Source organism: Maniola jurtina, chromosome 10 (assembly GCF_905333055.1).
Source record: "Maniola jurtina chromosome 10, ilManJurt1.1, whole genome shotgun sequence".
NCBI classification, from domain to species: Eukaryota; Metazoa; Arthropoda; class Insecta; order Lepidoptera; family Nymphalidae; genus Maniola; species Maniola jurtina.
Window position 1 is genome coordinate 2,623,910 of NC_060038.1, and position 16,907 is coordinate 2,640,816.

Below are 16,907 nucleotides of genomic sequence, written 5' to 3' on the forward strand. Positions count from 1 at the left end.
ATTAGGTCATAGACCGGCGCGCTTGCTAATATGACGCAAGGAGTCTCAATAGGTGCTAACAAGCTATATTTAGAACTGTCGGAGTACAGACCCAAGCTGTCGGCTCTCGACTCTGTTACTAACCGCTCAGCTCTATTGATTTCACCTTCAGTTGACAGAGCTGTATTTTCGTGCCATATTCTTGAATACTAACTATGAGAAACGTAACTATCTACTATGTCTTGATTCAGTTAATAGGTACTTGTAGTTAATGGTTCTGTGTCCATAAAGTTTATCATTCGATTGGGCTTATGCTACGTTTATACTATTTAATAATAATACTTATTAATGTAATACTTATTTTAAGTCTATAACTGAAATTCTGAGCATTCAAACCCTGCTTACAGTCCTTTAGTGCCTCAAACCTTCCGTCTGATTTTTTCCATACCACTAACTCAATTATCCAAACAGCAACCTTAAGTTACTCAATTTTGAGGTCCAGTTGCATAACAGGCGGCGAAAGTTAATTACGGCTAGTGTTAAGCTTTGATCGCCAATAAAAAGCAAAGTGGGTTGCACAATTTAACATTCATACCTACATGTTATAGGTTAAAGATAAAATTTTGGTCCAAAGTCCATAAAAACTTGACTGGTACAACCCATTTTTATGTCATTGACAGTCAAAGTTTAACGACAACCATAACGTCATTTTAACTTCATCTGTCATGCAGTTGCATGACCAACCAACTAGGGTTAAATCGCAGTGTATCCGTGAAAAACATTGTTGCCTGTCAAATCTGAGCAAAGTGTTAATTAGACTCTGGTTAAATACATGTAGGCAGTGGCCTAATTGAAACGTCAAACATAATGCCCACTCTTCACTCGCGTATAAACCGCAGAGCCGTGGATGTGGATATGTCTATTCCACAATCTCTAAATATCTTTCCCCTGAACTAAACTAAAATGACAGATCTAAATCTATTGCTGTCTCTTTTATAATGTTCCTGCGGAAAAAGATAACATTAGATTCAAAAGCAGCCACAGAGCTTCTAGGTAAGCGCTCTCCATCTCGGACTGCGCTTGCCAGCAGATCTGCTTGCAGCCAGCGCTAGTCTATAAATTAAATTAAAAAAAGAAGCGTTAAACACAGCGTGGATGGTTGTTTCGCGCCATTTCGCTACGCGATCCGCACGCGAGTGAAGAGCGGGCATAAAGACGCAATTTAAACGTGACCGGACTGAGTGGACCATGTTTTTGTGGCAATCAATCAAGCACCAAAGGAACAAAAAGCAATGATACTGGAAGGTCGGCAGAACAAAAATAATTTTTAAATTATTCATAACCAAATGGGAAAAACAAAATAACTTCAAATCGTTGAGTTAGAACGTAGAGCGATAATTCTTATGAAAGCGCCATTATCTAATCGTTACGAAGACATTAGCTTTGGCTAATACTTTTGAGAAACACATTTTTATAATCTTTTTACTATTGCTACAAGATCGTAAGCGTTGCTCTATACATATTATACAATTATTATAATGAACAGACTAAAGCTGCGATAGATCATATTTTACTCAGACTCAAGACGCAGTTAAAATAAGTCAGGTTTATTTAGTAAAGTGGAAAGTCTGAGCAAAGCCATTGTAATTTGTAACAGATACTTAAACTGTTAGACAGAAAGCCTAGGGTTAACTTTGCGAGACAATGTTGCTCTAGCAATATGACAACTCTCCGTTCTAAATACTAAAGTCTTACAATAAAATATATACAGACTTAGTTATTTGTAATAGCAATTTGCATAAGAAAGGATGCAGTATATCTACTGAAACGTGTAATTTGTATCGATTTTCAATACCACTGCGGCATATGGAGGAAGTTTTGTGGGAACGATACTCGTACATATGCTGAGTTTTTACATAAATGACAGCTAATGTGGTTTGTAATCAACTTGTTTTATAATCACTTAGGTAGGAACCTCGTTAATTATTTATTTGTATGGTAAGAAAGAGCCGATGGAGAGAGCTATGCTCGTAGTTTTTCTACGTGGTCGAATCATAAATACTCAGACTCGTTGAAGAATCACAATAACCGATATAGCTCAACGCAATATAATAGAATTTCGAAAGCAACATACATGAGCGCAAAAACATCAAAATAATTATTTTATTGGACATCCGACGAGATTTTTGATTTATACTTAATCATCTACGTACTCGTAACAACTAACAACCTGTGAATCGATTTGTAGCCAGGTTCTTAGCTACTTACGCCCACATAAATGCCAGATTAAAGAATTAATGGGCATTTTTAGTATGCAAAAACATCCTATACTAAAAGTATCAAAATTAATACATCATTCATTATGCCGCGTGTGATCATGAGTCATGCCAAATTGGGAGTTGCGATCCGTGAGAATGTATAAATAATAATTATTTATTATTTGTAATCTCTAAAGACAAACTGATCGCCCATTAGGTACTAACCGAGCTGAGTAAAACCGCACCCAGCATAATATTCTTCATCCAAAATTAGAACCGAATTCGTTAATTAAATGCGAATGAGACCATTAGCACACATATTTCTCAGTACTGAGTTACATACGGCTCATCTCGCTCTGTGCACTCAGATCGCACATCAACTCACGCCGCATGAAATAAAGGTGGTAACCACTGCACTGTAAGGAACCTTGCGCACCACGCGGTCACGGCGCGTCTGGCAAAATATCGTAACTCACTAGTCACTACGCATCGTACACTTGGCTGCAACGTCCTACCAGTCGGTGGTAACTCTATACGCATCCCACACATGGCCGCCTCGACCAACTAGCCACTAGAAATGAGCTATCGCGTTAAATATTTTGCATCTGCTCAAATGAGCAGATGCAAAATAAATAAAATGCAAATAAATAAGAAAATAAATAAATAAATAAGATGCAAAATAAATAACAATCGTTTCGTACCAACCACAAGATGAGCAGGTAAAAGCCGCGAAACTCGTGAGTGTCTGCGTGCCGCGTGGTTGTCCTAGTACACCGCAGACGCTGCAAGCGCCCGGGATCGCGAGCAACCGTGCCAACCACGGCCGTAAAATAAAACGCATGTGTACACTGTACAAGTTTACATACATATCTAACGGGAACCATAACCGCGGCGGACGCAGGTGAGAACCGCTCAGTGAATCTTTAGCATAAGTACGCATCGGACATGCGGAGGACATGCGCCAAGGAAATGCGGATAGCGTTGTTAGCATGCACCGTAATTATTTGACGCGACAGGCGTATCGTATCATTCTTAAGTGCTGGAAAACGCGGGAAAAAACTTGGCAGTGCGGGCGACGCGTTCGCAGCGGGAATCATAGAAATGCGGTAACTACATACACATACGTTATGTGTAATGTGTGTTGAGCTTTAAGTAGAGATAAGTTCAAAGGCTTGACTTGCTACTAGTTTGCGATTTGCGAATGATGATGTTTTCATAATGGCTTCCGTATCAATTAATCAACTGTTCTGTATTTAGTTTTGACTATCGGCCGTCTACAATGTCTGACTCAGTCATAACGGAGACTATGATAGCATCGTGCTCTTCATTTAATACAATGGCAAGAGATAAAACGGATAAAACAAACGTCATAAACCGTTGTCCATTAAGTACTACATGAAATTAAAAGCCTTTCCTCTCGTTATGATTATTTATTATTTGTTGGCTTTATCCTGTTTATATTAATTCATTCATACAAAAATCAATTAAGATAGAGTCGAATGCAATGGTATTATAAACTCTTCTCAGATCTGGGCGCGTTTGGAGCCCTCGTAGCTTTAGTTTTAAGATTCCGTAATTAATTATGACCATTATATCATCTTACAAATCTAACAACTATTCTGACCATCAAAAAGAGTAAAATGTTACCTATTTTAAATAGCTGATTTGACTTTCGAGTTTGACTATGGACCCCGAACAGGTAAGAAAATATATTAGTTGGCCATACATCGACCAAAATTGTTACTCATTATAATTATGAAACCACACAGGATAGTTTAAATACTAAAATGAAACATAAGCCAGTATTAAAATAGTCTTCACGTAGGTCGCGTTGCATCTAAAAACGCAAAATCAAATCCGCCTCGCTGCCATCATGTCTCATATGAATATAATGGAAGGAGGCGCGAGCTGTCTATTGCCGGTGCCATTACACAAGCGTCTTGTATGCTGTCTTAGATGAATAGAGCATTTATACTTTTGGCTTTCATAATTATTTTGTATTCATTTAGGGAAGGTGTCTTGCAATCGGAAGAGCTCTGAGCGAAAAGTGCAACAACTATCAACATGAATCTAATAGCATGTATTTCCTCGAGAACTAGTCTTTTGGGTTTATTTGGCAGGGCACGTTGAACGCAGCGTCCGTTGCTGCCAATATTATCATATCATGTTTTGTCTCCCGCATCGCTTACCGTGTGTCGTCCGTCCCTATAAGTACTTTGCTGCGCACACAAATTATTTGTAAGGCAAGTGGACTAGTGCGCAACAATTCCCATTATTTTACTCATGCGTCAAGAACCGTGCAAGCAATTACACTTCTGGGGAGAGGAAGTCACCATGCGATACACGATGTTAGGTGAAAAAGCATGGCAACGATATCGTCAAATGCTAAAGTTCATAAAAATAAGGTGAGAAGAATGAGAAAAGAAAGAAGGGAGAGGTAATGTAGAGTGTTTGACTTGGACGACACAGGGAGGTTGTTTTAGATCTTACGAGTTAAAAACACTTTGCCAGCTGGGGCAGTAGCTATTACGGATTTTTCCTTCCACTTAGGGGAAAAATGGCATGGAAGATAAACCGATCTGCTATCAGATAGCGTAGCTTGTGTTATCCAAGAAAAGGTAGAGTCTGGTTAATTTCTGTTGCTGCAAGTATTAGAATGGTGTATTAGAAATGTAGACACCGTAAACAACACCTAGACATATCCTAGAGTCACGGATGCGAGGAGGCCGCAGCCAATGTCTCTCATTGTGCATTGTTCCCCGAAAGGCCAACCAAGGGCATTTCCTCTCTTCCTGGGCCACTTGACCGTGAGCTTGATTGAGCGCAATCGTATCGCCTAAAGTGGCTCCCAAACGGGATATGAAAATTGCATGCTAATTATAAAGCCTCAATAGCTTAACGGTTGAGGAGCGGACTGAATTCCGAAAGGCCGGCGGTTCAAACCCTACCCGTTGCACTATTGTCGTACCTACTCCTATCACAAGCTTTACGCTTAGTTGGAGGGGAATGGGGAACATTAGTGATGATTAAGCATGGCTAATATTATTTGAAAAAAAAAAAAGAATTTTAATTTGCTGTTATAGTAGGTATACCTATATTTATTTACTTATTTTCAACCACAAAGATAACAATACTGGTTTATTCGTGGTCGTGAGCGCTTGGCGGCTTGTCTGAACTCTGAGCAATGCACATTTATTCATAATTTATTGAAATTAGCAATGTCATCAAATCTACTTATCTTCTCAGTTCAAGGCAGTCAGGTTAGCACAATATATAGATTGCGGTCAAAATTTGTTCAACCTAGTAATCAGAGACTGGGCGACAATCATCCAAGTTACAAGGTATCATTTCCAAAAGGCATGTTACGTAATGAGATATTCGTGACTCCAAAGGACGGATACATTTCGTTAAAATTTGATCGTGTAAGCTCAATATCATGCCTACAGTCGGGGTTTGGGAACGTAATGACCTTCTGGCATTCTCTGTCCTTGCAAAAGGATAAATGTATAAAAGCCGTTGTGCACAGGCTACGGCTATTTGCGTCTTAATCCGAGAGATAATTAGGGAAAATTTCAAAGGAATGTTTTTATTAAGTCACTTTCTAAAGAAGTACTATATATAATAATACAAGGGCGCAATAAGACGCTGGAAATCATTGAATATAAAAAAATACTACTTTTTTTAAAATATTTATTTTATGCCGGGGCTTAATCAAAATACTTATTTACTTACTACTTCTACTTACTTATCTTTGATGAAATAAAATAAAAATGAAACGAAGAAAGATAAAAATCTATAATCGAGGTAACTTCTACACAAAAAATATCTAAAAATGCATAATCGTAGGCACTATAAAATAAAATGAATCCAATAATAATGACCAATAATAATAATTAAATACATACATATAATAATCCAATAATAATTCATTATTTAAAACAGAAATCCACGAGTCACTGAAATTAGGTAAGTATATAAAGATAACAAAATATATCTATTTATAACACTCTTATAGTAATTACTGACTTCTAAATGAAAATCTATTTTTGATCAACTAAGCAAATTACTTAGGTCCCGTTAGCCAAGCAAAGGATTCGTTTAATTACAAAATAACGGCTATAAGCAACGCAAACGTTTAAGTTCACTTTGCTATTAGTGCAAAGCGAGATAAATCGTACAATGACCAACTCTAAATTATTTACGGTCTTTTAGCGTCAATATAGGAGGCAGACGGTAGAAAGTACGATGGCAATAAGGGAAATTAATTGTATTCAATAATAAGTTTAATCACGACTCCTACATAACCGCATCTGAATTAGTGTATACCACTTTTACTACAACTTGATTTATCTCTACAATTGAAAGTTACTTGTGGACACTGGAAATGTTTATTAAAATCAATAATTGCCGAAATAAATCCATATGCGTACCTAGATACCTATAGTGCGCGACAGGTTGACATGGCATGGTCTATTTGTCTGTCTGTTTCTTGTTTGTGTCTTTCTCATGGCTTAACCATAGAACCGATCTTGACGAAAAATACAGAGGTAGTTTACATCCAGGAGACGGACACGGACTACTTTTTATACTAGAAATACACCATATTCCCATGGAAAATAAGAAAATTTTAAAATTCAATTCTACGAAAACAAAGTCACTGGCAATTTTACTTAAGAAGTCTGATAAATAATAATTAATTAACACCTCGCTTATCTCAAAATATGCCTAGAATACTTCTTGTTGGGTTAGCTTATATCCCGGGGACGGACATAGGCTACTTTTTATCCCGGTAAATCAAAGACTTCCCACGGGATCCTTGAAGGCCCGATTGTTTAACCGATTTAAATGAAAGGCACAAAGGTAAGTTGCATCCCGGAAATTGACATAGGCAATTTTTATCACGGGAAAGCAAAAAGTTCCCACAGGATTTTTAAAAACCCTAATCCACGCGGACGAAGTCACGGGTATCATTTATTGCAGAACTAGCTGATGCCCGCGACTTCGTCCGCGTGGATTTAGGTTTTTCGAAATCCCGTGGGAACTCTTTGATTTTCCGGGATAAAAAGTAGCCTATGTGTTAATCCAGGATATTATCTATCTCCATTCTGAATTTCAGCCGAATCCGTCCAGTGGTTTTCGCGTGAAGGAGTAACATACATACACACACACACACACACACACACACACACACACACACACAAACTTTCTCCTTTATAATATTAGTGTGATGTGCGTATCATAACAAATTGTGAAACATGTATTACCTCACACACAGCTCAGGGTAACAGCCGACAGTGAAACAAAGGTGAAAGGCTGCGATCAAACGTTTTGCACGCTCGATTCTCAGCTTTGATTTATGCAAATTAGGTGTACACACGGCAGGCCCTCGCATGCTTCGTCTATGAACCATAGTCCTATTACTTTAAAGGTCAAATCGCAATAGCAAGAGACCAGATTGGTATCTATAGGCCCTGTATTGTGCCTACATGGTGTATGTGTTAGCTATAGTCCGTGACGGCAGGATGCAACGCCAATTGAAGACCAAAACAATTTATTTCATATGCTTTCGTTATTTTCAAAAGCCCAGCCCTTTTAATTTCATGGTTCATTTAGTATTCCGTATAAGAGAATTTAAAATACAGAATTATATTAGGGGATTTATTTGATCTCTAAAATTAAATACTTACAGTTAGATACAGTAATTTTATAATTCTAAGGTCTACAATTCATCCAGGATCTACAATCTATCTTCGTGCTTTTATTAATTTTAATTTGCCCTCAGTAGTCCTTGAGGATAAAAACGCATGAAAATATCGACATTATAGATTTTTTTTTAAATTCACTATAGGCAAGGGCTCGACCAGAAGCACACCTGATGGAAAGTGATGATGTGGCCTGAGATGGGACGCGTTTACCTTGAAGATGCCTATTCACTCTTGTTTAATTCATCGGTTTAGTAAAAACATTAGTTTAATTTCAATCATCTGTCTGTCTATTTTAAATTTTCAGTCTTAAATTAGCAACGCAAACCAATATAGAATATCCATAAAATGTAACATAAACAGCAACCAACTGCTCTCAATATCCTGTTCCAAATATCAAAAATAACGCAGTGGGTCTAATTTAACTTGTCTTTAGTACGGATTAGGTGAATGTTTCAAATGTAGCACAATCGCAAAATAGAATTGCTGTTTTGTAGAAGAATTAACGATGAATATGGATTTTCAAAAACAAGTCTTCATTAATTAAAATTATAATGTTAACTTCTTCAACTTACCTTTCCGAGATGAAGACTTGGGTTAGTTAGGATATAGGTAGTAAGTTGAAATTAATTTATTATAACCATGGAGGATTATGATCGGGGACCCGCCCATACATACCGCCTGGCTACCAAAGCATACTCGTACATGAAGATGTATACCGTAGAGGTTAATTTGAATAAAGATAAGAACATTTTACGATCAGCTCCACCCGCCGTAGAGCCATAAACATAAAATTGAATCTACCTGAAGATATGGCACGCATTTACTTAAACACTCAACCGTGCTTTCCGTAAAAAAAAAAAAAACTACTAATATTTGAAATCTCTGTTTTATCCCCTTGGGGGTTGAATTTGCGAAAACCATTTCTTAGCGGAAGTCTATACGTCATAATAACTATATGCATTCCAAATTTCAGCTCGATCCATGCAGTGGTTTGAGCTGTGCGTGAATAGATCAGTCAGTCTGTCAGCTTTTCCTTTATTAACCCCCGGCCCAAAAAGAGGGGTGTTATAAGTTTGACGTGTGTCTGTGGCATCGTAGTTCCTAAACTAATGAACCGATTTTATTTTGTTTTTTTTTTATTATTGAAAAGTGGCTTCATCGAGAGTATTCTTAGCTATAATTCAAGAAAAGCGGTTCAGCCGTTTGAAAGTTATCAGCTCCTTTTTAGTTACTGTAACCTTCACTTGTCGGGGGTGTTATAAATTTTTAATTTACACTTGCATATATACTGGAAATATTAAGTGCATCAAGGATTGTTCAATTTGAAATTCTCTGAGAAGATGTTGTAGGGCGGTCCGTGCTCTGTTATTTATGGGTACTTCAAGAGCCGCACCTACAAGACTTACGAGCCACCACGACGCACTTGGTGCATAATTAATGACACAACTTGTTCGCGATTATTCTATTAACGCTTTTTAATAACTTTCTGCGTGTTTATTGGCCATTAACACATAAGATGAATGCCGGTTGTTGGAATGTTAATTGTTTCATTTGCAAAAGTGTGCTCTGCGATCGAATGGTTTTTTACTCAATGTAAAAAAAAAGGTATTGAAACAGAAGTTTGTATTATGTATATTGTATAAAATCATTAAAGTAAGTAAAAAAGTTAAAAGCAGGGTTCAGTGGTTTATATCATAATATGTCAGCATATTTAAAATAGTTTTTAATTTGCATGATTATTGATGAAGATCAGCCATCACGGCGTTCACGTTGATTCTTACTGATTTCAATTTGATATTGTCGTTATTCTCTATGCCAGTTTTATTACAATATTTTATAAAGAACAAAAGAATATTTTTACTGAAGCACTAAAAATTCACAAACACGTGGTTATTGGAATTGGTATTTTGGGGTTTTGTAGTTGGCATTGGAATTGGTAACTTCTTAAGTTCTTATAATCCACTGCAGTGTTAAAAGCCCCAGTAATAAAAGCATAAAATAACACTTGGAGCCGGACTAACAGTAATTCAAATTTTTATTCGTTTTCAAGACATATTTTGGCCGAAAAATTTTTAATAAAAAAAAAAAAACAAGTTTCACACTAAAAATAACCTGACATTGACACAGAAAACAAAGAAGGAGGATAAAAAGCGCATGTACTCACAGGTCGGACGACTCCTATTCGGTCGCGTCAAGGGAATCCAAGGCCTCTGTGGTGGTAACGTGGCAGTAACTGAAACAAGTGATAATTACAATTAGCATATTGATAACCATCAAAGGAATTATAATATCACAAACCAATTGGATTTAATTAATGAAAGGTTGATAGGAAAGCATGTGCACAATATTTTCATTTGTATTTGTTTGTAATTTGTTCGTCACCTATGGTACTTATGCGTTCACGCATCGTTCATCCGATTGAGTTATGTACACTTTGGACAGTTGTTATTTCTTGTTAAAAAATGCAATTATTCCTTAAATGAGTACTTTGCCAATAAACATTTAATTAATAATAATGATTATTTAGTGGTATATAGAAAATTAAACATAAGAATAATAATAATTGCACCGCTTTCAAGACTTATTTTAGACTTTGTTGATTGTAATTTAATTTGTGATTGTGACAACTACAGAACCTCTATATAATCAGTTTTTAATTTTAGGTACCAATTCGAAGGCTCCAGAACGATCGGCCCGGTCTACAGTTTTTGATGACAAAAAAGTAATTCAGTATCTGCAGCAAAAACTGCGATTCGTAAATCGTGCATCATAGCTATATCCCATTTCGAATGTATTTGCAATTGCTTTTATCGTCGGCTTCATGTCTCGGGGATGGCAAAAAACCCGATTAATCCCATGCTAAATTATATCGGCATTTTCGTTTACGTACAAACCATTGATAAAAAGTTTTTTTTGAACGTTTTATATTCACTCAAAAAATATAAAACTTGGAAGAAAAAATAATAGTCAGGAATAGAAAGAATATTCTGTACATGTTGAATGTTGGAAGTTAAAGATCGTAAAGATTAGATTCAGATATTACAAAATTACGAGTTCACGAGGATTCAAATTAGGATTGAAGCCCCATGTCACCCATTTACAAACTTTCAATAAAATTACAACTTCATTATACTCGTATTCATCAATTTATTGTCATAACAAAGTCGTGGGTTTAATTCAATCTATTGTTGAAGGTGAAAATAAGAAAACACCTGTGAAATTAAACGAGAGATTGTCAAATGTCTCATGAGCCATGGTTTAAAGCTCTTATTATTGCTGTAACGGTATCAGAAAAAGTATTATAGTTTAAGAGAAATAATAAAAGTATAATAAAAACACCATTGTATTTGAATTGGTATACAATGGGAGAAATGGGATGCTCCACATTCTTTTGATTTTCCATTTAGGACAGAAAGAGGTGACAATTGCAAGCGATTGATCTTCGATCAAGTAGTAATTACATTACATATCACACATAAGTTCTAAAAGTATCTGTAGTATTGTTAAATTATGCCAAAAAATTCAGAGTTCGATATGAAGTTTGTGGCGATAAAGACCCCACGTCTTTGTTAGAACGAGAAGAGTTTGTTTAAAATATATATTTTAAAAATATAAATTCACTTATTTGTTGGAGTATTTCAGAGCCATTCGGGCTCACTTCTTCGTGTACTCATATTATTTGTTTTAACATGTGAAAAGATATCATAAAGATTTTCACCACGTTACAAATGAATTTTTTTAATCAAAAATTTTCATTTGAATGAAGAAATTTTGAAATAGACTTAAAAAATAGTAATTAATAGTAACGTTAAGTTACTTAACAAAAAGAGGTTTATTCGGTTTTGGCGAGTAGCGACATCGGTGCTGATGAAGGACCTAACCGCGGTCGATCAATTTGCTACAGTTGGCAGTGTTCCCACCGTAGAGTATAAACTATGATAGAAAAGGACACTTGTTAATGGGTACGAACTTTGGGGTTCTACTCCATGGAGCTTTAATTGCACATAATTTCTCAAAGTCCTATCAAATTTATCGTATATTTTTACAAGTAACGTTAGTTGAAAAATTTACTTCGTGTCGTAAGTAGAACTTATAAGTGTATAAATATTCGCGGCCTAAAGCTAGACGGAACCCATGAGACAGTCTGATTGAAAGCTTTTGTTTGTTGAGAAACATTCCGTCATATCAGATAAGCGATATGAATCAGCGCTCATCAGTTATTTCGTTCAAAGCGTTCTTGTCGTTGGGTTCGGTGGGCGTATAGCGATCATGTCATGTTTATATTGCCTATAGAAATTTGAATAATTTGCTAAAGGCACTTTCAGACATTTTCTGTATTTACCGTACCTAAAGCTGATTAGCATCCCTGTCACAAATAAACTATGTATATCTCTTATTGATTATTATCTGTGTATTTTTTGCTCATGTACAAAATAAAACCAAAAAGAAATTGAATACACTTACATACATAAAAATAAATAAACTTACGGATTTCCTATTATTACTTTTGGCTATACCAATTGAGGTACAACTTCGCAGTTATAAAGCATTTTTAAGATTTAAATATCATTCTTTGATCAAAATCGGTCGACTAGAACCAGAGTTGACGGTTAATTTCTTTAAACGGAATCCTAGATTCAAAGGGTTACTTTTTAGCCTACACGTGAATTTAGAGAGCATTAAAAACGTTTTTGGTCTGTTGTCGAAAGATAAGGGAATTTTCAGCAGAAGAAAGGAGTCAGTACAGAGCAAGTTAAAACCCATTCTGAGTATAGAGGCAGTCATAAATCCAAATCAGCATTTAAATGTGTCTATAGTACAGATTCGTACGTGCGTGAAAAAAATACATAAGTTTTATTTTTTATTACAAGATAGGCTTGAAATAAAGATGTACGAGATGCGCTTGAAGACAATCATGCTTCCTGGAAAGCAACGCTGGAGTTTAGGTAAGAGCACGCTTGTGCTTAGAAGATTATTATTAATTATGAACCCAATAAGTACTCATTGTGGTTGGGACTCTTACAAGTCTGTTAGCGGAGGCGTCGGGCGCAGCAGTCGCTGCGCGCAGGCGCGGGCGTCATCTCATTACCCTTTGTAATTAGGCCCGTAGGCTGCGCGGGCCCTGCACTAAATCACGACAGTGTTAGCATGCGAGCGACGGCGTCGCGGCATAGCTCGCAACACAATACCCGTTTATGGATGTGTTATTGAATATTAAACGCTAAAAACGCCCCGACCGGCCGCCGCCTGATGGATGTCCTTTTCGTAAACAATACAAAAATTGAGGGTCGTTCACACTTGAACAAAGGAACCGAATGGTTTTTTCCAAGGCTGAGGTACCGCAACTTAAAATATATTCAAATGATGCAGGAACGTGCTGTGAGAAAGGCAGAATAGGAAGTAGAACTACACTTTACGACAGTTAGGGAACTTGTAACGAAACGTCGAGGCTTCGAAGTCACTAACAAGCATCAAATATTATTAATTTACAAATTATTGTTATTATTAAACACAACATATACCTAACTCCATAAGAACCAGTGCTCTACTTCGCCCTCGTACTGGATACTGGCGATTTCGCCTTATAAATTCAGTTTGGCTTGTTCCATGGTTTATACTAAAACAAAATAGACCCTTAAACTGTTACCAACATCTCCATATTGGGACGAACAGTACGCTACAGCAGTCGCTTAGCCTTTGACGATGAAACTCGTGAACATCAGGTTTCCGACAAGCCTAATAAGACAAGCGCGCAAACAAGGTGTTGTGGAGTGTGGACAGCCGAAAGCCGTTGAACCGACGGAAAACTTAAAAAGGTTCATATAAAAGGAGAAACTGACTGGCTGGCACATTAACGTACAGTTTTGACTGTAGGGCTAAAAACTTAAGAATTTTCTTCTAGGTTTTCGTTATGTATAACGTGACTCCAATAAAGAAACAAGAAGTTCTACCAGCAAGATTAAACGTAAGGTTGTATTTTCTAATATACCTACTTACCATTCAATGAAATTCAAGATGAACAATTAAGGAAGAGATGACCTGCAAGGGATTTAGGGTCATTGACATAACCCAAACTATTAGCAGATTGAAGTGGCAGTAGGCAGGTCACGTCTGTCTTAGAGGCGATGGCCGTTGGAGCCGGAAAGTCCTTGAATGAAGACCGCATATAAGCAAGCGTAGTGCGCAACTCCGGCCCGGCGATATAAAAGGCTGGTGGGATGTGGCTGGATGAGGAAGGCTGAGGATCAGGTGTGGTGGCGCTCATTAAGGAAGGAAGCCTATGTTCAAGAGTGGACGTTCACAAGCAGACTATGGGATACAAGTGGGTTATGCGAGGAGCCAAATGAGCCAACCTAAAATTGAAAGCACGAGACTTCGATCACAGACCGGTGGACGCCTATTTTTCCAAATTGCATATGCTAAAAATGGCTAGAAGACATTAAAGCATCTTTCTCAAAACTTCTCACTAGCTCTTAGATCGAATAGTGAGAGTCGAATGAGCGCTAGATGCATCGAAGTTGATAAGATCCGGCATGCTCTTCACATTGTTCGCGCTCCGATACGCGAGATAAGGCTTTCTCTGCTCGTCTATGGAGCCTGGAGAGCTACCGTGAGAACCGGCCGACTGATGTCGACACTGGTTTAGACTGAAGCACGGGCGTTTGTCAATTAGGCCGACAGAAGCTGTTTTTTACTAGCCAAGCTCCATATAACAACAACTAAGCTGAATTGATTTTTATCAGCAATTTGACAGTCTGTTTAAATCTATACGGGCATAACAAAGTCAAACATAAAAAATGAAAGCCTCAAAATTTGCAAGAATAGCTTCAGACCTATAAACCCTTTAAGATAAAGTTATTGGAGATTGAAAATGAACACACGGTTAGGTAGACTTAAAATCTATGAAAATTTTATCCAGTATTGCAACACCTTTAGCAGTGCGTAGCAGAAATAAGGAAGCGGAAGGCTTTCCACACGATTAAGAAAGTAAGTTACATAAGAGGCTAAAGCCCCGCGAATTGCGGTCATGAAAAAGTAGTTATATAAAGCAGAGAATTCACGGGAAAAAACAACAGTTATAATATGTATAAGCAAATAGCAACAACAGGTGCAGAATTTAATCAAGCCATTACAACGATGATACAGCAGTATTCTTTGCAAGAACGACGTAGGCCATCTTTTCCAGCAATATTTATTAATGAGATACGGATCGATGTCGCGGTTAATCAATTCCATGCAATTTTTAGTCCATTGACTACACCAAGTCAGGCCAGACGCCGGGGAGCCGTAAAAGAACCGGTATTATCGGTTGCATCACATTCTAAAGCAAAAACTATACACGAGCCTGTTTCTGCATACCCTTTTTTAGGGTTCCGTACCTCCAGATAAAAAAGGAACCCTTTTAGGATCACTGTCTTTCTGTCCGTCCGTCTGTCTGTCTGACAAGACCCGTCAATGGAATCAAAACCTATAGGTAAATATTTTGGTCTAACTTAACCTAAATAGCAAGTAGCAATGTCTTATAGCACAAGTAATAAATTGAAAAACCGTGAATTTGTAATTGCATAAGAAAAATAATTGGGTTTTGCGATTATAAAGTAGAAAGAAGAAAGAAAAGAAAACAAAGAAAAAACTTATATTTTTGAAAGCCCACACATCACCACTTATACCTACGGGTTAGGTTATCCCGGCGCCTCTAATACGTACTAAGACCTCAAGCAGAAGTACATAATCTTGAACGATGGCTCGGGAACCATCGTGTGCGATTCCGATTCGCACTTGATTGGTTTATTTTTATTAACAACGAGACGTCTACGAACAACGAGAGGTCTTACGTTTAATTGACAGGACGGCATAACGGGAATGGCAACGAGATAATGAATAGGTAGTTGTTTTTTTATGGAGCAGAGTTAAGTGTCAAACTTGAAACACAATAATTTTATAATCCTTAAACAAAAAATACACCTGCTGGCAAAAATCTTTTGATTGATATGCCACACCTAAAAGAAATAACTAATAAGAGGAAAGAAGCTTGCAATTTATCATGGTCCTTATACTCCTCTAGTATGTACTTCTATTTATCATATTTGTATGATCATAATATACATTATGATCATACAAATTCTATAGCAAAAACAAGAGTTGAGAACTTGGAAAAATCCCAGCCGACGACGTGCCTTGAAGATCTCGAGGATAGCCTTGGTGTATTTGAGTGGGTTAAACCTCCGCTGGTCCAAAATGGTTTAACCTTAAACAGCAAGTAACTAGATCTCACTTTTTAACAAAACCTCTAATTTTTGGGACATTTGGTGGTCTATAGTCTGTCGTGTCTTGACTTTGTGTCTAAATATTAGAAATTTTATTCAAAGATCTGTATAACGTATTTAAATAAAATTTATCGACGTACCTACCTATGTTTCACATACGCGCAATGATGATGGTTTTTATTAATATCCTTTTTCACATTCGCGCAATACAAATGTGATAAGTACAACATAAACATATTAACATTTAAAACGTTTTGACACATGACGTTATAATAAAGCATCGCGTGTCATTGACCGCGCATAACTAATTTGTTGATTAAATACCGTCTAGCATAGAGATAACACGTTTACGAGCAATAAGCATGTATATACCGAATTAACACTTACAGTTCGCGAATTCGGCAAATATAAAGCGAGATATTATTTGACCTTCTATTTTTTGCAGGTTTCTTTAAACTTTCCGAAGATTCCACTACACTCAAATAACACACACATAATACCACATTTAAGAAATGTGTTACTTATATCAGCAACCTTAGCAAATATTATGCCTAAAGATTCATACCGCTTTTAAAATAACCACAATTTAAGTGGACGTTTTTGAACTGATATCCTAACAAAAAGAAATGGTCAAAGCTACTAAAAAGAAGCACTTAGGTGTAGTCATGATGTAAGAGCTTCACAAGAGTATTGTTAAG

The 16,907-nt window shown here is 36.9% G+C and overlaps 1 protein-coding gene across 3 annotated transcripts in view; it reads right to left on the reverse strand.

Moving 5' to 3' along the window:
• LOC123869194 (CCR4-NOT transcription complex subunit 6) overlaps positions 1-16,907 on the reverse strand; it is a 318,277-nt gene that overhangs the window by 10,339 nt on the left and 291,031 nt on the right. For all 3 annotated transcript variants that reach the window (XM_045911999.1, XM_045911998.1, XM_045911997.1), the window contains one exon: positions 10,107-10,175. In XM_045911999.1, coding sequence (XP_045767955.1) covers positions 10,107-10,175 — 69 coding nt within the window. The remainder of the gene's footprint in view (positions 1-10,106; positions 10,176-16,907) is intronic.